Source organism: Rhodnius prolixus, unplaced genomic scaffold (assembly GCF_049639745.1).
Source record: "Rhodnius prolixus isolate KJV_2025 unplaced genomic scaffold, Rpr scaffold_7, whole genome shotgun sequence".
Lineage (NCBI taxonomy): Eukaryota > Metazoa > Arthropoda > Insecta > Hemiptera > Reduviidae > Rhodnius > Rhodnius prolixus.
Window position 1 is genome coordinate 8,748,539 of NW_027411582.1, and position 20,436 is coordinate 8,768,974.

Consider the following 20,436-nt stretch of genomic DNA (forward strand, 5'->3'; position numbering starts at 1 on the left):
GCATCGTAATCTTTTACCCATCACCTCACACAGAATCTGCCGGTGCTAACCAAGTTTCCATGGCCCAGCTTCCTCATGCTTTGAGCTTAGCGTACGTAAAAACCGATACAAGAAGTCTCGAAGACTTCTACTGGCCTATAATTAATAGAACATTTCGACTATAAATGGACTTGTACACTGAAATTGAATCAGCCAAAATTTGAGAACTTGAAGGAATCGAAATGTTGGAACCGGATGTTTATCATTTTCAATCAGTCGGTAATCGAATAGCTCTACAAGTAAGAGGAAACTTGATTTCTATTCAGAGTTTTACGACTGCAAGACTTCCTTTTTTGAGAAGCGAGAGCAACAATCCGTTACCTATTCACTTATATACTTGAAGCAAATCAATTTGCTTATCGTCAAGTCCAAAGGGAGCTCTAAATTTTACTCCCACTAACAAAAAAAATGTTAAATTATGCGTCGTGAATTTGTAATTCAATTTAAAAAAAAAAAAACCTTATCGTCGCCATTTTACACAAAATATGAAAACTAAAACCATTAATAATAATTTAAAAAACTAGTTAATTTTCTAGCTCGTAAATCACACTATTTGCGTAAACAAACATAGATCTTAATTAAAATTATCTTTACATATCGTAATAATAATTAGTGGTACTTGCTTTCAAATAATTATTTTATTATTTCTTATTTATTATATTTAAGGCTATAATAAAAGGCTAATTTTATGGATAGATAAATGGGCTGTAACTAGTATTTGATCGGAGCCAGCTGCTGGCCCTTAGATTTTCTCGTTTCAAGGAGCTTCTTTCAGCTCACTGTCCGGTGATGGGACATTCCTCTCACTTTATCCTTTTCCAACAAATGTACTCAGGGATTTTTTAGGACCGCATTCACCCTGTGAAAGCATGGGGATTGTTTTACAAGAAGGAGACATTACTGCTCGTTCTGGGTTGATACTTAAGACCCTATGGAAGAAGCAAAAGGGGCAGTTCTGTGATGATGGTCAGTGTTGTCTGTAACGAGTGAACACTGTTTGGAGGCCGGCAGTGTATTGGGAAAGCTCCAGGCGCCAATGATACCGGATGTTGAGGTACCTTAAATTAAAAAAAATAAAGAAAAAGGGGAGGTAAAGGAGATGAAAAGTTCCAAAAGAACTTAAATCGATGAAGAGGTAGAACACAGAATGTTTGAGGAATTGAGGAGTGAGAAATAATTAAAAATTAATCTTTAACTTAATTTTCTCAGGCCTCAAGTTGTTGAGGTCGTCCCACCACCTCCTCCTCCTCCTGCACTAGATCCCCACCCATCCAAGTTTACGCGTACGTAACGTTTGCATAGTTGTTCATGTTTGCTGTAGAAGAAGTCTACCAGGCAAACATAACGTGAGCAGGAGTTTTCTCATTATAAAACATGTCAAAGTTTTATGTATTAACCTACCCCTACCCCAGTCTCCTGATCAAAATATTTGATCCACGCTCCTCCAACAAAAACTTTCCTCCTCGAAAGGGAAACTTTAGGAAGAAAATTTTGATTTATCTTAATGAATTCAAACTCCATAGCCTTTTTTTTGTTTACTGTCTTAAAAATTTATAACCAAGGAGAATTTTGAATAATTAAATATACAGACAACTGTACATTTAATTACTAAAAATATTAATTACACCAAATTACTAACTATATAAATATTTAACTACTAAAAAGGAACATCAATACCTAAAATTGGGAGTAAAACAATACAGACAATTACAGTCAAATTACAGTCAAACCACGTGTAAACTATAAATTACACTTTGTTTGTCGTCTGATTTAACCTTGGAAGTGATTTTAAAAAAGTATTTGATACTTTTTAACATTTTTAAAACCGTTCGGTAGGACAGTTGCATATATAAGAGTTGATCGTCAAAAAGTGCACGAAAAAGCGTAACGTCGAAAAACACCCAACTTTGACAATTTTTTTTCTCTTTTTCTATAAATGATAAAATTCCCAAATTTTCTTTATCATATAGGGCAAATCCTCCTTTATAACTGTAATTTTTTTGCAACAACATAGATTAAATAGATTTTGAGTAATACGTTGCTGAAAATGAGCAAAAACGGCATTTTCAAAAATTGTTCTTGTTACCTTTTTTTGTAAACAACGTAGCGCCTAAACGCGCTAACCGATTTTCATGAATGAGGTGTCATTCGATTCGGAATTTTATGTAGATGTGCCTTTTGTGGGTCTCGAAGCTGTACATCAAATGGGAGAGGAGTTAGCTTCATGTATGTGAGGCCTCCTCCAAAATTATTATTTAAACAGTAAAACTGTACATTACAAATATTAGTTATACCTCTAGCCCCCCTTCTTATTTAAATAAGTGTTAGATCTGCATTTATTGAGTAAATATTCCGATTAAGTTAAACTTTATTATTAATACTTACAAAGATAAAGTACCAATGTAAATTTAGGGAACGCTTAGGGTGGAACAAGAATATAATTTGCACGGGGAAAAAGGATGGAAAAACCTGTAGCTAGAGGAGAAAGTTAGTAAAAGGACATGTTTAATTGTTTCTGTAGGTACTGGAAGGATCGCAGGTGGTTATTTCGCGGCAGAGTGGGTTAGGATGACAATCTAGTCTGGAGAGGAGTTTCAGTTGATGATTTTGGATATAGTAGTGTGCGGGGTTTATGGAAGATATCCCTCATAGTGGGAGTCGAGTAGAGTCAGTCGAAAAACCTGAGGAATTCTTTCTGTGTTGGACAGGAGTTTCTAATATAAGTCTGACTCCAGGCGGAAAACATTGTTCTGTACAGACATGTTGGAGAAAGTGAGAGTAAAGTCGTCTTGTAGCCAGATTATCCAGGGTTCACCGGAAATCCTAGTTTTGATATCAGGTTTTTGAGAAAAAGGGCCCACTTGTGAATGTGATCTGTTCACAAGACATCAAAATACTCTGTCTCACTTTATTTTCGCAAGTTTTACTATCTTAAAATAAAGAGGCGTAATTTGTCGATAACTAGTGTATTTTATCGCTTACGTAAATTGTGATAAACAAACTAAATTATTTAGAAAATGTAATATCCATTACATTATTAATTTGTCAGTTACTGACGTTTGTTATCACTCTGTATCGTGCGTAATGTTACATTTATCAGTAAAATAAATAAAATTTAATGGCTGTTCATGTTAAATGTTTCGCAAAATTCAGAATTCAGTGGTTCTTTGATATTTTAGGTTTAGAGGGAATTAATTTAGCGAGTTAATTAGCGATAATCTGCCAGTGGGATACGATTAACCAGGAGTTGGTAATATTTAACAAAATTGGAAAATAACTAATTTTATTTTTCCAAATTAATATCGATTAATCTTAATATCGATATTACTATCGAAAGTTGGAAGACTACTGTATTAGCAATCTTAGTTTCTCAACCGGAAATTCCACACATATCAGAGGGAATGATTCCCTTTTTAAAACAAATTGTCTCAAAAATAGCTCGAACCCATTTCTTTACCCCTACCACTAAACAATTTTAATAATACGATTCTACAAATTAGGATTTAATGAATTTTTTTTGTAATAATAAAATTATAAAAATAGAATTAATATTTCTATTTCCGTGTCTTGATTGCATTAAATTTTTCTGCATTTCAATTTTCCAAGTTAAAGAGGGGGACTCGAAGTTTAATATTAGGTATAAAAAGAAAAACCCATCTTTTAAAGGTTCTCCTTCACCGGAAAAGCAATCTAATTTCCTTTTAGAAATAATCAAGAAATTTACTTTGCCACAAACTATAATCCCAACCTTAGGTTTTTTGATAGCATTTTATTAATAAAAGAAATAATTAATATCTGTATAGCAGTTCACTATATAATATAATAACGAAAAGTGAGGATACTTGCTGTATAATATAATCTTAAACGTAAATTGTTTGGAAAATTTAGTGTAAACTATATTATAATTAGAGGAACACAGACCTAGGGTAATACATAGCTGAGTAACCCCTGGCAACCGATACCATAAACACAACCTGGAGATAGCCGCCTCCAATACTACTGTGCCGCACCCGAGCCACCCTCACCACCACTATTAACCAAAAAGAAAGTATATATATATATATATATATGTATGTATGTATCAGAGGTTACAGACCTCCACAATTACTAGCCGTCTGCTCCCATTCTGATGTGCGCGCTTCGTACATAACTCCTCCATACCTCCATGTCTGGCTGGTTTTGAGGATCTCCTGCGCATGTCCGATTCTCGTATTCGCTCTTACATTGGTTCCCTCTCATCATAATTATTACTGTTTTCTTTTAAACACATATTTTCCTAATGGATGGAAAAAAAAGTAATAATACAAGGAGAAAAGTGTGCTCAAATTAAGCAAAGAGAGGATTCGCTCAACTGTACAGGAAATACATGTCTTTTAGGTAATATTCAGCGAGGAATTCCTCTTAGATCGTGTCTTTTTCAAGACGTTTCCTCAGCTAGAAGTCTCTCATTTTCTTATTCCATTTTTTGGAGCCGCCAGCCATTAGCTCCCAATTCTGAGGCTACACTTCGGATCATCAGCTATTCAGAGGACTTTAATACCCTGGTAGTATCTCGCCTGGAAGATTGAAACTTGATAGCTCCATCCTCACGATAAGACTAACCCAATCTTCTCAGAATCTTAATATTTAAATTAATTCATTAATTAATTACAAAAAAAACAATCAATTTACAATTTAAGTAGACCTTAATCTAAAACGTAACAAGCGTCTTTCTCAGCACGGTGCCATCATGTTGAAGTCACTTGACTTCCGGAGTGCATTTCCGGTATCACTGTCTATATCATCGGACAGTGAACTGTAAGAAGCCCTAAAGAAATAGAAAATCTAAAGACCGGTAGCCTAGGATTCAAACCTGGGATCTCGTCGCGTAAATCCAGTACATTTACTTAAGGGAACTAATCCCTTCCCTAAAACATGGTGTTATTTTAAGTTTAATATTTTTCTTAATTTATTTATGAGATTAAAGAAAAATTTTGGACTTATATTTCTTTGAGAAAAAGTAATTAAACTCCCATTTAGTAAAGTGGCACTTCCTTTTTTAACGGATTTCGATCGGAAGTTGCACTCGAATTACAAATTTAATTTGTAAAGTAAACAATTTCTTTTGTAGTTTTTGCGGTAAAAGGAAGTCCTATTTATCCCCACCAGATTTATTCACGAATTTATACTTAGCTCAATTAAGAACAGGGCACGAATGGGCAGGTTCTTTGTTATTGGCTGAACGTTATTGAGTTCTAAAGGGGCGTTGGCTGAAATATAAATAAAAGGCAGGTAACTCGAAAACAAAACAAAAAAGAAATGTTACCTGATTTCTAAGAAACACCAAAACGGAAGGGTCAACATACTTCATTACGAAATAATTTTACTTTTTGAATATTTAATATTGAATTGAGCGGAGTATTGCAAAAAAAGCAAAATAGAATATGATATTGACATTTAGTCGCGAGAAAACGTACCTTTATCTAGAACAGCCATTAAGAGGAGGGGGGGTGCCACAAAAAAAGATCAATCGGTAAATGTATAATGTACGAGCTGTCTTATTTGCAAACAAAAATTGCCAGCAAAAGTAGAATAGTCTTTATTTTATGATTATATAAAGTTCATAGAAAACTGATTGAATCGGCGTTGGGACTTTTTGCACATCCGGGAAAAACGATTTTCATCCTAATTCAGAGAATTTCACTATCCATAACGTTGTCTAAAAAACTATGACCTCCTTTTAATGGAAGCATGACGTCACGTTTAAGAAAAATAACCCAAAAATTGGGGGTAGGAGGAAATGGAGTTTCTGGACTCAATTTCTGTCCCAATCCTAGAATTCTGGGCTTTATAGTCAACCTTGTGGCGGTGTCTCAGAATTAGAAAATTTCAAAAGTAAAGTGAGAAATGTTTAAAACCTAGGCTCCGAGCAAATAGATGATGCCCAATAATCCAGGGTATATAAAGATGCCAGACCACCGTTCGGGCATCCGAATATATGATTCCTGATTTCAAATTTTGATTTCTGCTCTATTGAAAGAATTTGTTCTTCCGTCTCGAAAACTCCAAGCAACAATCAGGCCCATTTTTAAAGATATATCTCCTTGAACCATATGTCTCTGAGGGAACCAAATCAGGTTCCCTGATTGCAGAGAGATACCAATTAATTCCAAATAACTGGATTCAGTTATTTAATTGCATTCACTCCCTGAGGATTCATTCTTGAGACTCTCTTCACGATGTTACTCAACTCGTCAATCAGTTTAGCCAATTCTTTTAGAAATAGTTAATACTTAATACTTAGTAAGTTAGTGTTAATGCTAGCCACTAAACTCTGTCAGAAATGTTATATTTTATTCTATTTTACCCACAGCCTTCCAAATCAAATCTAATATTCCGCTTATGCGTATAAATTAATAGTTAACCTTTTAGTGGTTGTATTCGTCGACATCAACCTCAACCATAGCCACTTTTTCTGTCTTCTGAATTTCCTGTACAAAAGTGACATTACACTTTCTTATCACTGAAGTCTGTAGTTCAAGCTGAAGAAACTCTTAAGTAGAAAGAAATCAATAGGAAACCAACGTGGAGGTGGGAATCAAATTTGTCTTCTGAGTCCAGAGTTTATAACCGAGTTAAGGCCGCAAAAATGCGACCTCTATTCTTAAAGAAAATTTTGGAATCGTGTCGAAATTTTTCCAAATTACCGGGAAATACTTGTTTTGAGGCTGCCTGAAATCAAAAATGGGTTCTCCGTTTGGGTTTTATTGTTGCCTCAGGCACCGAGGTTGTTTTTCCAAAAATATGTTAACCGGAAATCCGCCCGTCCGACTGTTGCTGCATTTTATTTATTTATTTTTGTTTTTTTGATATTTTCTCAAAAAAAAAAGCTTGAAAATTTTTATAAACCATTTTCCTACCTAGAAACGACAGTTGCTAGGATTATATGGGGTGCCTCTGGAGAGCCCTCTGTATATGGGATCTCTCTGGAACTGCACTCAGGCACCCTGGTTTGGTTCCCACAGAGATATGTGGTACAAGGAGATAGATATCTTTCAAAAAATGGGCCTGATTGTTTCTTGGAGTTTCTTGGAAGAACAAAATCTTTCAATAAAGCAGACCCCAAAATTTGAAATGAGGAATCAACTATTCGGAAGTCAAAATTATTGCCAAAGAGAAAAGTATTCGGACTTACATCTCTCTGGCTTAAAAATTGACTTAAGCCAATTAACCCTCTTAATTACAAATTATCACTTTCTTTGTTTATTTGTTAATTTATTTTTTGATAAAAATCTTTAGTTAATGACACAACACTGAAGATCTCTATAATGAGTAACATATTAGGTCATCATTGCAGATATCGATTGTTTATAACGATATCGATCTCAACATTCTTAAAATTACAAAACAATAATGAATCATCTGTCCTCCATCTAAATTAATCTCTACATTATTTAGTTTTGTAATATTTCTTTTTAAAAAATCATTTCAAAATAATAATAATAATAATAATAATAATAATAATAATAATACTGTATTTATGCATATTACATATTACAGGGGGTCAGCTTCGTACATCATTACAAATAAAAGAAATAAATGAAATAGAGAATAATTAGTTAAATAATAAACTCCTTTTGAAAACAAAATATTTAAAAATAAGAGAGTAAATAAATAAGTAGCTCCATAAAAATTAAACTAAACATTTTAAGGAAACATAAATAAAGTTAAACAAAATAACTTAAAATAAATTCAACGCAAAATCCCTTCTTTTAATAACAGCCAGCATAAAGAACGCTATAGATTTCAGTTTGTTCAAATCATTAATCATTAATAAATTTACTGAATTTTCTTCCTCGCTGATATTTTTATCAATGTATGTTTGTAGGAATTGGTCTCTAGATAATTTATAATACGGGCATCTAAAAAGTACATGTGAAAGGGACTCATATTCATTACAATTACACATTTCACATTTTTCCTCCGCATTAATTATGTGAGACTCCCCATCAATATACAATCTTACAAGGGTTTTATTTGACAATCTTAATTGGGCGACAATTCTAATATATTTGAGATTGCAATTGTATTTAAGGTATTGTTCGCCACCAATAAATGAAGCCATCAATCTGTAACTGTTATTATATCTCGAATTAAGGATCCTTTCTATGTCTTTACTTTGTAAGTGATTAGCCCATTTGCTTAGAATGTCATCACAGTTATCGGCAATAGTTTTACAATCGTAAGTCGTATCTAAAATTGAGGGACATCCCACACGCGTTAAGATTTCATTTAAATACGACAACCAATTTTTTGTTTTACAATTAAACTGTGATTTTTTCAGATAATTAAACAAAGCGTCATAACATTGTCATTTCAAAATATTAAAACTGCCCCTAGTTTTTCTTAACTTTTAGGCATCTGCCTTAGATAATCTATGTGATTCTAAATAAATTGTATGTTTTTTAGGTTTATCTAATAGTTTGTCTTGAAACTTAGAATATTTAAATTATAGTTTTGTAGAAGCTGTGATATCGGTTTTTAGAGGTAACATTTTATTAAAAAGAACTCGTAAAATAAAAAATCCAACCATTTATTAAGAACTAATTATAACTTTAAGGGAAATTGAATTAAATATTTTCCAATAAAAGTGAGTTGAGTTCATACCTAGAGGTTTTCATCCTTCTAAAAGTTTATTATATTCTATCATTTTTTGCTTCCAAAGGTGATATTATTTCCTATTAAATCATTACAAACAAGGACGCGCAAAGTTGTTCGCTGACCAATTATAAGACATCAGATTGCACGCTCTGATTGATGCTCTCTCGGCTAAATCATATAATAAAGCCTTGGCTAAAATGTTACCACTGACCTTTCTAGAAGAACCTTATTTTTTTGTTTACGTAATTAAGTAGTAACTTTTAAAAAAAGCAATTATTACTCATAATAGTGATGTACGTGGGAATACAAAAAAAATAATAATAGATTTTGTTGAATGATGTATAGAAATTAGAAATGTCTGTAATTATTTAAAACGACATCATTTATAAGGCAGGAAATATTGTATTTGGGGGTCAGATATATATCTTTTTATTTCAATTATTAATTAATAATTTTTTTTTTTATAAATAAATACGTAAAATGAAAAATAGAACGAAGAAAAATAATTCTGTGCGTCTTCCAGCAATGCAGACCTAACTACATTTTCAAAAAATCAAAATTTTCATTTTTTTTTCTGGGAAAGATTCGTTCTCTTGTGAACGAATCTTTGTATTTATCGTTTAAAATCACAAAAAAATAGGCAAACCCAGCAAAACAATGCTAAACGATAATCTAAAAAAATAAAGGCTCTGAAGTTGACACTATCGACATACATCTAAGTATTGCGGGTAGTATACACGATACTGTTGCCCAGTAAACTAGATGAATTTCCCAAAATCTAACTTCTGAAAAAAAAAATCCTTAATCTAAGTTTTTTTAGATTTTTAAAAGCAATCAAAAAATGAAAATAAAGTGAACACTCACATGACTTTTACTTCTTAAAGTAATTAATTTTTTGTTTAAAAATTGAATTTGTTATTGAATAATTTAAGATAAAAAGAACAATGCCATTTTCAGACATAATTTTTTTATTATTATGCCAAGCTTTCGACCTAGGGACTAGGTACACATCTTCAGGGCTTATTGAGATTATAATTTTACATTATTATAAGGTTGGTGTATCTTCTGTCCTGTCTGCTTACGATTTAAGATTTTTTTTTTCCTTTTTCTTTTTTTTTAAAGAAACGCCAAGAAACAAATAGACGTGGATGATTTTGTTGTGTATGCAGGGGTAATTCGGACGGCTTATCTTCTGAGTTATCGGTACCTCTGGGATATCATATTGAAGAAAGAGGATTGTATTTAGAAACAAGCAAAGAAAAACTGAAGTTATATTGATAAATTCGGGTAAATAGAAAATTGGAAATCTTTTATTATTTTGAAAGCTTCGCTTACCAAAAACAGAAAGCAATTCAAAGAGAATCCCTTCTCAAAGTTCATTATTATGTGACAATAGATTAGAAGAAGTTTTGTCTTAGAGGAAGATGAATTAATTATAAAAGGAAGAGGGAAGTTTCATAGGATCGATCTACTGGGAGCAAGCGAGAGATTATGACTGCAAGAAAGACAGAGAGAGAAGGAGGGGTTAGGAAGCGTAGGGAATAGATGGACGACCTTGAGTGACCTTGACGCCATTGGGGGTTCTCTGTCAGAGCCACCTTTTGGTGTAATAATGTTGGCAACCACCCCCACTTAGACGGGGGCGGCATTATACCTACAGGGTCAACAACATTCAGGCGCTGTTGTTGTTGTTACCACCGACTCTGTTCTAGCTATACTAGATAAATCATCAACACGCACACACACACACACACACACACACACTCTGGAGTATGTGTCACGTGAGAAGGTCATTAAGTGGTAGGGATATGGTTGTTATAAAATTGGAAGGAGTCGCAAGGTACAGGGTAGAGGGCAGAGGTAGACGGGGTCAGGGTAATGAACGTATTCAACGCAACCCGCCACACCCCCATGAGAGAAGATGATGGTGACAACTTTTCGCCATCATCCTTACCCGCCAGGTAACACCACCCAAGGCAACATAACCTGTCTTCTTTGATAAGAAAACACCCTTCACATAAAAGATGATCTCCTTCATTGTTATTATCATTATTACGTTACAAGTAATAAAAAGGGTTAAACTCTACTTATTGATTGCGATATCATGTTCACTCTGAATAGAAGAAACAACAAAAAAATATTATACGAGAGTTGTTCCATTGATAATGAACTTCAACGGATCCGATAACTGATATCTTTTATACACTGAAATTCTAGACAAGAAATCTGGTTGCTGAACCAACCAAACATACCTTCACTGCCTCTAGAATATTCGAGGCGCTGCTATAACTTATAACACATTATTTCGAACTGTGAATTTTAAAGTATAGACCCAATAATACAAAATACCTCTAAAGGAAGATTCGCCCTATATTCTAAAGAAAATTTGGGAATTTTATCTTTTATAGAAAAAGAGAAAAAAATTCTCAAAGTTGGGTGTTTTACAACTATTGTTCATTATTTTTGGTGACTGATTCATAGTTTAAATATGATGAAAAAATAATTGCCATTTCAGTCATGATATATTTTTATTTTAGGCCGAGCTTTCAGCCTAGGGACTAGAGACTGACTTCCTCACAACCAAACACATATCATACACAGAACGATCACACTCAGTCCATGAACAGACAAGACAGAACACACACCAATCCTTTAATGATGTAAAATACGAGGTGTGGCTATTAAATAACCAGACTATTGCTGTAAAACATTTTATTTTAAATTAAAACACATTTAGTTATTATCACCTTCAATATACACCCCTCCCCTATCCCTACAACACTCCATGCTAATATAATACTGTTCGAAACAGTGCTGGAAGTCTTTTTCTATAAGCTCCTGCATGACGCGTGCCGCTTTTTCTTTCACAGTTTCTACAGAGACTGAAATCGTGTTCCTTTTAATGCAGATTTGACTTTGGGAAACAGATCTAAAGTCAAAAGGGGCCAGAACGAATAAGGCGGGATGGCCTAAAACTGGGATGTTGTACTTGGCTAGAAACGTCTTGCGACAGACAAATGCAGTGTGAGCCGACAGCGTTGTCTTGATGGAGAACCCCGTGACTTGTTCTTCCACAAATCGGGTCGTTTTTTCCTTACTCTTTCACGGAGTTGAGCAAGCACCTCACGGTAGTAATGTTGATTAATTATAATCGATATTTTCAATCCGTTTTGGACGTGGAAGGGCGACCTGGGCGGTCATCATCTTCGACTTCTTCTCGGCCATCTTGGGAACGCTTGAACCACTCAAAAACTCGCGCACGTGATTAACATTCATCACCATAAATCATTCTTTTAATAAAAGATAAGTTTCAGTAGCGGTTTTATCAAGTTTTGATGTGAAATTTCACGACAATTCGTTGCTCTACTACGTGTGTAGTATCATGTTTTCGGCAAAACGAAACTTACAACGGTTTCGGTCAGACAGATTTCTCTACAAACACGTGAGGCGCTGCAATCGAAAGAGAAGGCTTTACGCTGCACAGCTGTCGGTCGTTAAGATTTGGCGCATGCATAGTTCTTCTGTAGCAACATCAGTCTCGTTAATTAATAGCCACACCTCGTAGTACATTGTCAATTAGGTAAATAATTTTGTAAATTACGTTACATTATACAAATTCATTTTAAAATATTGTAATTATTGTTAACACACTGTAAAATATGTTCCACAGCCCTGAAGATGATCTAGTCCCTAGGTCGAAAGCTAGGCATAATAAAGTTTTTAATGACTAAAGCTGGCAGTGTTTTACTACAACGTTACGTGCAGTTTTTTGGCGATCAACCCCTATGCAACTGACAGTTTTAATGTGGCCGTTCCCTTATTCTGAAAGGGTTACGTTAGAGGACTTCTATCCAAGCCCCTTCTCCTTGGCAACGCCCAGAATTTTCGCTGAAGAATTATTTCAAAATAAAGTTGAAGAATATCATGAACTTTGGACCAAAATCGGCCAACGGAAGAACCACTTTTCTTGAACGTAATCTCATAATCGTGGATTTGTGATTACACACTAATAAAAATAATATCAATTTCCACTTCAAAAATGTCAAGAAAATTTATTTTAAGAGGATTTTGAGGGATACCTTATCGCTTAAAAGTTTTCCCGTGTTCTACCACTTGTATATTGAAGAAGAAAATATATATTTTTACTTTTATTAATTATTTTACGTCATTTTTATTTATTTTATTTATTATTTTTTTAACGTTTCTAATTGTATGTTCAAAGTGAATTAACGTGAAACCATTAGACTACTCAGAAAATTACATAATACACTTTTGTGATAATTTTTTTTTAAATATTGATTAAATTATTCGGTAAATTATGTATGGCCACGAGGCCAAATAACGTCCACAACGCTATCGCAGATAAAAAAAAAACAAAAAAAAAAAAACGTATTTCACAGTAAAAATAAAAAAAGAAGTTACTGTATAGCCATCTTGATTAAATTATCTTCACCTGTTATATAATCTGCATGGCAGTGGCTTAATCGGAAGCAGAATTCAATCATCTGGACCCAAAAAATGTTTCTTTTACCCAATCTATTTAACTTTAACCTTGAACTAATTAATGAAGGTACGGACATTGTTTTGTTGCAATAAGGTTTTTGCAATATCAATCCCTCTCACTCCCAAAAGTAATTATTAATTAGGTCCTTAAAGCTGATGCTGCAAAACTAAATCAATTTATATTTGGTTCATCTTCATGAAGATCCACCCCTTTCGGTAATACTCCAGGACGGTTCTCTATTTGGTGAAAATGTTAACATCACTATAGTTTCTCGTCGTTTGTAGGGGTAGTGAACCCCCCACAACTCATCCACTCTAGCGTAGGGGTAGTGAAACCCCACAACTCATCCACTCTAGCCAGAGAGAGAGAGTCAGCCCCCTTGGCACACAGAGAGGGGAGGCTCGGCGAAGGTATATAAGAACAAGAGGAAAGTCAAAAGGAGGAAATTCTGATATATTGAGTGAGATTCATTCAGAGATACATATTCAGTTCGAGGATTCAGTTCGAAGATTCGGTTCAAAGTCTTGCACTTCAATTGTACACATCGTTTAGCCACGTCAGTCTGTCTGTTCTGTTCTTGTAGTGTAAAGTATACAGTCCTTGGCAGTCAGTCACATACAAATATAATATCTTATACCGATACTAAAAGTGTTATTTATCCAACAACATCCACAACCAACAACTCTCTCCTCAATCATTACATCGTTCCATCCATTAAACTTAAGCAGTTTAATAGTTCCCGTCACCTTTTTCCAATTAAGACCCGGCAACTCCTTGTTTCCTCTCTTATTTTCTCCCCCATTTCGACTATGGTTGCTTAGTGTATGGTCCGGTCTTTCTGATGATATTGAAGCTAAGCTCAAGCGCCTCTCATGAACTGCTTTATAAGATTTATTTTCAGCATTTCCAGAGACTCTCGCATTTCGCACTGCTACGATGAGTTGAAGTGGCTTTTTCCTGCCTATCGCCGCCAATACTTTTTGGCTTCTTTCCTTTTTCAAGTCATCCAGTCTCAAAGGCTTTCCTATATTTTTCAACTCTTTAAGTTTAAATCCTCGATACATTCCCGTAATACCAGATCTCGCTCATCCGATCTCTACATTCCCTCACACCGTACCTCATCCTTTGACAAATCCTTCCTAATATGTACTACCTCTCTCTGGAACTCCTTACCATCATCTGTCCGCCATGCTCCTACCCTTTCTATCTTTAAATCCCGTCTATTCAGTTATCTCCTTTCTACTCAGCTTCCTCCGAAATTCTAATTGTTTTAATTTATTTCCTTAATTTCTACTGTTATTTTTATTTTCACTTTTTGTAAATACTTATTTATTTATTTATTTTCTTTCAATCACAGGCCAAACTATTAAGGCCTCTATTTGTACCTGTGTTTATTCTTAGGGGACAATTGTCCCAGAATAATAAATTTCTATTCTATTCTATAGTCGTAATTATTCGGAGGTTCTTAATAGGGGAAATTTTTTTAGTAAATAGAAGAAAATAATTTTCCACAAAACTTAGATATAGGATTTTCCTCGCTATGTTATTGTCAAATACTGTGAGGATGCACTAACAATGAGGGAAGATTCAAGTCAGTGTTTCCGGAGCGTTTTTCATTTTTTTTTTAAATCTGAATAAATGAATAGCCCGTTTTCTAAAAACCACTTGGGTGATGAATTCAAGAGATGTTAAACCTTTTTTTTTAATCGGTGGGGGAAACTCGATGTTGAAAATCTTAGAAAGGAAAAAGGAAAATTAGGGGACTAATTGATCGAGAAAACTTTGCTGCAAAAAAAAAAAAATTAACCCTTTTTCTTAACGTCGTTCAGTGATTTACTTGATGTAAATTATTGTTTACTTAGCAAACAATCATCAAGTTCAAACAGCAAAACAGTTTGGCTCAGCAATATAGTTACGAAAAACTAGGTAGAGATATTGATCTCCTACCCCCTAAAGACTGTTGATGGATCGTGTGACCTTATAAGAAAGGTCGACCGTTCTCCGTTTTAGCAATAAATTAATGAGAGCTACCAACTGGTGGGACACAAAAGGGTCATTTAAGGTTATAATTGATTTTCCTCTCACTAATATTTTATTTCTTTTTCACGAAAATTTGCTCTAACTTAGTTTTCGTGAAAGGAAAAGCTAATATTTCCAAATTACAGAATTATATGGTTAGTATTTTAGTACCAGAAATAGATTCAGCATAATGCAGACATTGTTAAATCTATTCACGTGACTGAAGGCCCTTGAACTAGGCTCCCAAAACTAGTAATTAGGGTTATTTAATATAACTGTAAGTCATTCGATTTTTTTTCAATTTGAGTAATTATTTTCATAAATAAAATATAATTAAAACTTAAAAATTTATTTAGTTCTTTTCAATCTGTATATATACATAAACAATAAGTAAAAAGGAATATATACGATAAATGGATGCGTGAAAGGTAAGAGGAGAGAAGCTATCCAGCTGTAGCATTCTACAGGATATGAATGACAATGATTGTGATCTTCAGACTGCAAGGAAGTCGCGAGGCCATCGGCGATTCCAGTCGGCGAGGAGTATTTTAGGGATGTTAGAGGAGGCGAGAGACCGAAAGATTGGAGCATGTGGAGAGAGTTGCTGTACGAATGGGATGTTGAGGTCGTTGTGAAGATTGAGGTTAGTCACCGTAGAAAGGAGCGTCAACTATCTGTCGGAAGAGTTTTGACTGAAATGTTTTGTACTGTCCGTATGTTTGTAGGTTTGGCTGAATCCCACAGCTCTAGTCCTGAAAGTCCCCATAGGTTTTGAGGATAGTATTGTATATTAGGGGTTTTGACTTTTATAGACAATTTGGAACGTCGTCCAAGTAGTCTGTAAAGTAGTTTGGCACGTTTTGTCATTCAATAATTAAAACTATAGAAAAATATTAAAGTTATGAAACTAAAAAAATACTCTATGAACACTCAGATGACTTTCTCTTCCTACTATTCTGTAAGTTATTACTTACAGACTTGAGTTATATTCAATTCTTATCATTTCTAAAAAAAAATCTATAGATTCTGTTCACAGAACTCCCAAGTTTAGTGCAAAACGGTAACTTAAATGAAGCCGAAATCTCCACAACAAATTGATTAATCTACTTCTGAGGATGGTATCTAGTGCTAAGGGTTATTTTGAGTAGATCTAATGGTTTTAGCGTTAATTGACTTAAGAAGAACACTTAAGGATGTTAAAAGCATTCAAATGACGTAAAATAAACAAGAATCATTAAATACATATTTTGGTATTCAATATTACATACAAGTGGTAGATAGAACATGTACTACATCGGAAAACTTTTAAATGATAATATATCGCTATAATTTCCTCAATACTTTCATCACTCAATAAAAACATTTTTCTGGAATTTTTTTTTTAGATAAAATTGTTTTTCACGAGTGTTTCTCTCTTATCAGTTTACCATTTTTTTTAAAAATTTGCGATTGTAAGTTTACGTCAAAAAGAAAATGGTGGAAAACTAAAGGAAATCTTTCAGAAAATTAGCATTTCCAGTACAAGAAATTTTTCTATAAATTCGAAATTAAAACTGTGAAATGTTGTATATAAAAAAAAAATAGATCTATTTAAAAATTAAAGTAACGCCTATTTTTTCAGCTGGGCTTTACGTCCAATTACCTAATTAGGTGTCGTGGACGGAGGCGACTAACAAACATACTTTACTATAAATTCCTCATATTAACCAATAAATAAAATACAAGACTTAGAGATAGGGAATCGAACACACTAAACCAACAATACATCTTAGCTTTGCTGGTCTAGCCTATAACTGCCTAACATACTTTACTATAAATTTCTCATATTAACCATTAAATAAAATCCAAGATATAGAACAGGGGAATCGAACACACTAAACCAACAATACATCTTAGCTTTGCGGGTCTAGCCTATAACCGCCTGACATACTTTACTATAAAATTCTCATATTAACCATTAAATAAAATCCAAGATATAGAACAGGGGAATCGAACCCACTAACCAACAATACATCTTAACATTGCGGGTCTAGCCTATAACCGCTCGGCTACCGTGGCGCCTTGAAAAAAATGATAGATTATAATTTACAACAGTAAATAATAAGCGAGTCTAGCTGAACGATTTTCTGTAAGTCACTGAGGTTCGAAACTGCTCTGAAAAAAAAAGGGTCTCTATTATACATTGTATAAGAAGATAAAAGGAGAATCATTTACATAATCCTTTAGGTCTGCTTAGCCATCAGAAAAGGCTCTTTCTTTTTATATATCTTTAAAATATTTTTATATCCTAGGATTTCTTACGGGAATCGGTTTAGAAGAATTGCTGTAGGATGCTCTTCGAGTATTTCCCTTAAGGTGAAGAGGATAACTAGATGACGTGAAAGAGGTTTTGAAACCTCTTTATTGGGGGGCAGCAAATACGATGGACGATGGAGTATACGCAGATACTTTTAGAATCTTACTTGTCATTCGAAGAAGAAGGCAAATATTCTCGCATAATAATGAAAAGGTTAAATCTCAAAATTTAATAAAGATGATTTCTTAGAAGAAGCTTCCTCCTTTATAAATAAATATTTTGCAAAGAGCGCACAAGCATGCTGATTAACAGAAATCCCTTTGATTTAATAGAGGTTAATGAGTTATTTCCGGTTTGTGAACTTTAATCAAAACCTACACAATTTGTGTGACGTTCAAACAGGATGCTGTTTAAATTTGAATTTCTCACTCTTTGATGAGAAAGAGAAATTACAAATTCTCACAAAATATATATAATTTTACAATTTTAATTTATATATACTATATATATATATAAAAAAACAAATCAGATTTTCTCTTACTGAAATTTAAATTAAATTTTACCGAAAATTCGAATTTTTCCTTTGCAATTAAGTTGAAACTGTCCTGAGATCAAGGTTTCCCTAATTAGATAAGCTCTAACATATGTTACATCCGAGTATATATATATATAAAAAAATACACTCTACTGATCGACTGCCGAGAAAATAATAAAGAAATAATGGAAGGGATTAGCTATGCGGTTAGCGTACTGGACTCCCACGCAGAGGTCCCGGGTTCGAATCCAGCTGCTGACCCTTAGATTTTCTCTTCCTAGGAGCTTCTAACAGCTCACTGTCCCAGTGATGGACAGTGTTGTCTGTAACGTGAGAACACTGTCCGGAGGCCGTCAGTGCACTGAAAAAAGCTCCGTGCGCCAATAACCTTAGATGTTGAGGCGTCTCAAATCAAAAAATAAAAAAAAAAAAATAAAGAAATACTCGGAAAAGCCCTTATGATCAGACGCATCTCCGGTGAGACGACATTCTTTTGTACCATATACTGAAAAGAAACTTTAGACAAGAGCTAACTTTGCCTCTCCCTAAGGCATCCGCTTAAATGCAGTTTTTGGGGGGGGGGGGAAATGTATAAAATTTAACGAAAAACCGAAATTTTGGTAAAATCTGTACAAGTTTACCAGAAAATGAGGGGGAAAATGGATGATGCTTCATGAGGTCAAACACGGCAAGAGTGTCATGGCCCTTGCTGTGTAAACAAAGAACCAAAGAAACCCTGTGTTTGGGTGGGAATCAGATTACTCTGATCACAGGCCTATTCACCACAGGGCACGGTAGGTTCAGAAAGCATCCTGTACAAGGTGGGGGCTTATTAGCTCGGAACCGTTGGGCCAGATTGTGTCAGGAAAAGGAGGAGGAAGCGGCCTCTACCTTTTTGTACATTGCAATCGAGTGACTGCGACATCTTTGGAACTTTGAGGCCAAAGGAGATTATAGCGCAGAAGGGAAAGTCCTCAACCTTTTTAGAAGGGGGAGGTTTCATCTACTAGACTCAAAAGAGGAAGGCACAATAAGCCTCTTGTGGGGCTTGGGTCCCGTCCCGCCTTTTAAATCTTAAATCTTACCAGAAAATCAGTAAAACCATTCAGCAAATTGTCCCTTCAAGTCGATTGATTCTATTAATTTTTGGAATTTCACTAACAACTGAATTTCTATTTAGTTTATACAGATTGAGGCTGAATATTAAACTTACAAGAGCACTTTAGGGAAAAACTAACCCTATATACTCCCTTTGCAGAACCTAGACTGCTTATCTGGATGCTGTATTTGTGAACTGTGCTTGACCAGCTTATCCACTAAATTCATTGCCTGAAATGGTTCAATGTCCGGGTGGGGGGGATCCACTATAACACCAGGTCTCCTGCTTAAACGGAAGAGACTGTTAGAGTTAAATTCTTGCACAGTTCTCCACAGTTTTTTTGCTTCACAGCTAAATCTTTGGGTTGACGATAGCTTGAATCGTAACAACTTGGGTATCTAAAATAAACAGTACTTTTTTTTACAGCTCCAGGGAAGCTGTCTCCAGAGTAAAAGCCAAATTGTTGTCACATTTTCCATTCAAGTTTTGGGGGCGGGGCCCAGATTAAGGCCACGCCCAAAAATACCCTTACAATGAATTAACCAAATAAAAGTCACACTATATGCGAACAGTAACTAGGCTCCATTAGCTCTATCTTTTAAGAATGTCTTTAGTCTAATCTTAATCAAATTTTGTTGATCCAAATCGTAGAATTATTTGGCTAAATCTGAGAAATGATCTAATTACAATGATTATCTACTACAGGACTACAGGAAGAACCTGTACGCTTACCCTTCACGAAAGAGAGAGGAGACTAGGAGTCCTTCAAAAGCTGCCTTGCCAAAGAAGAAGAAGAAGAAGAAGAAGAAGAAGAAGAAGAACTTCAATCATCCCTAAATTTGGTTCCAGGTAATTTCATAGTTACATTTTAACTAAAACATCTTGAATACGATAATTAGACCACGAAATTTACCAATGAAATTTGAATAGAAGATACATCCATGTATTAATCACGTTATTTACAAAACTACAATCTCAGAATATTAAACACCTAACTTGAATTATTCCTTACTGTTTACTAAAAACATGTACAGGTATGAATTCATTATTAATTTGAATTAAAGTCAAGAACTGTATCCTATTTGAAGGTTATAAAAGCAGATAAATTAAAGGTCAAAATATACGTGGCAATAATAATTAAAGTATTAATAAAATTTAAATTCTACAGCTGAAAAATTACATTTATCTGAATAAATTATTTCATTTGCGCCTTAATTCACTGCAAAATGTTTCTCTGTCTGCAAAGTTGGGCGGCAAATGATCAAAAAATAAATAAATAAAGTGGTAAAAATCTTTCATGTTCT

The 20,436-nt window shown here is 34.2% G+C and overlaps 2 protein-coding genes across 5 annotated transcripts in view; one reads left to right on the forward strand and one right to left on the reverse strand.

The window, feature by feature from the left end:
* Nucleotides 1-20,436, forward strand: part of LOC141446887 (uncharacterized) — a 67,398-nt gene that overhangs the window by 35,506 nt on the left and 11,456 nt on the right. For 3 of the 4 annotated variants that reach the window (XR_012453980.1, XR_012453981.1, XR_012453979.1), the window contains exon 2: nucleotides 19,838-19,981. Coding sequence is in view for 1 of the 4 variants with exons in the window: in XM_074113822.1 (XP_073969923.1) it covers nucleotides 19,821-19,981 (161 nt within the window). In the remaining 3 variants the exon portion in view is untranslated. Of the gene's footprint in view, nucleotides 1-18,055; nucleotides 19,982-20,436 lie in introns of those variants that run through there. The other variant, XM_074113822.1, reaches the window with a different exon arrangement.
* The window catches only part of Treh (Trehalase), a 56,275-nt gene that overhangs the window by 29,324 nt on the left and 6,515 nt on the right, over nucleotides 1-20,436 (reverse strand). The gene's annotated exons all lie outside the window — the stretch shown is intronic.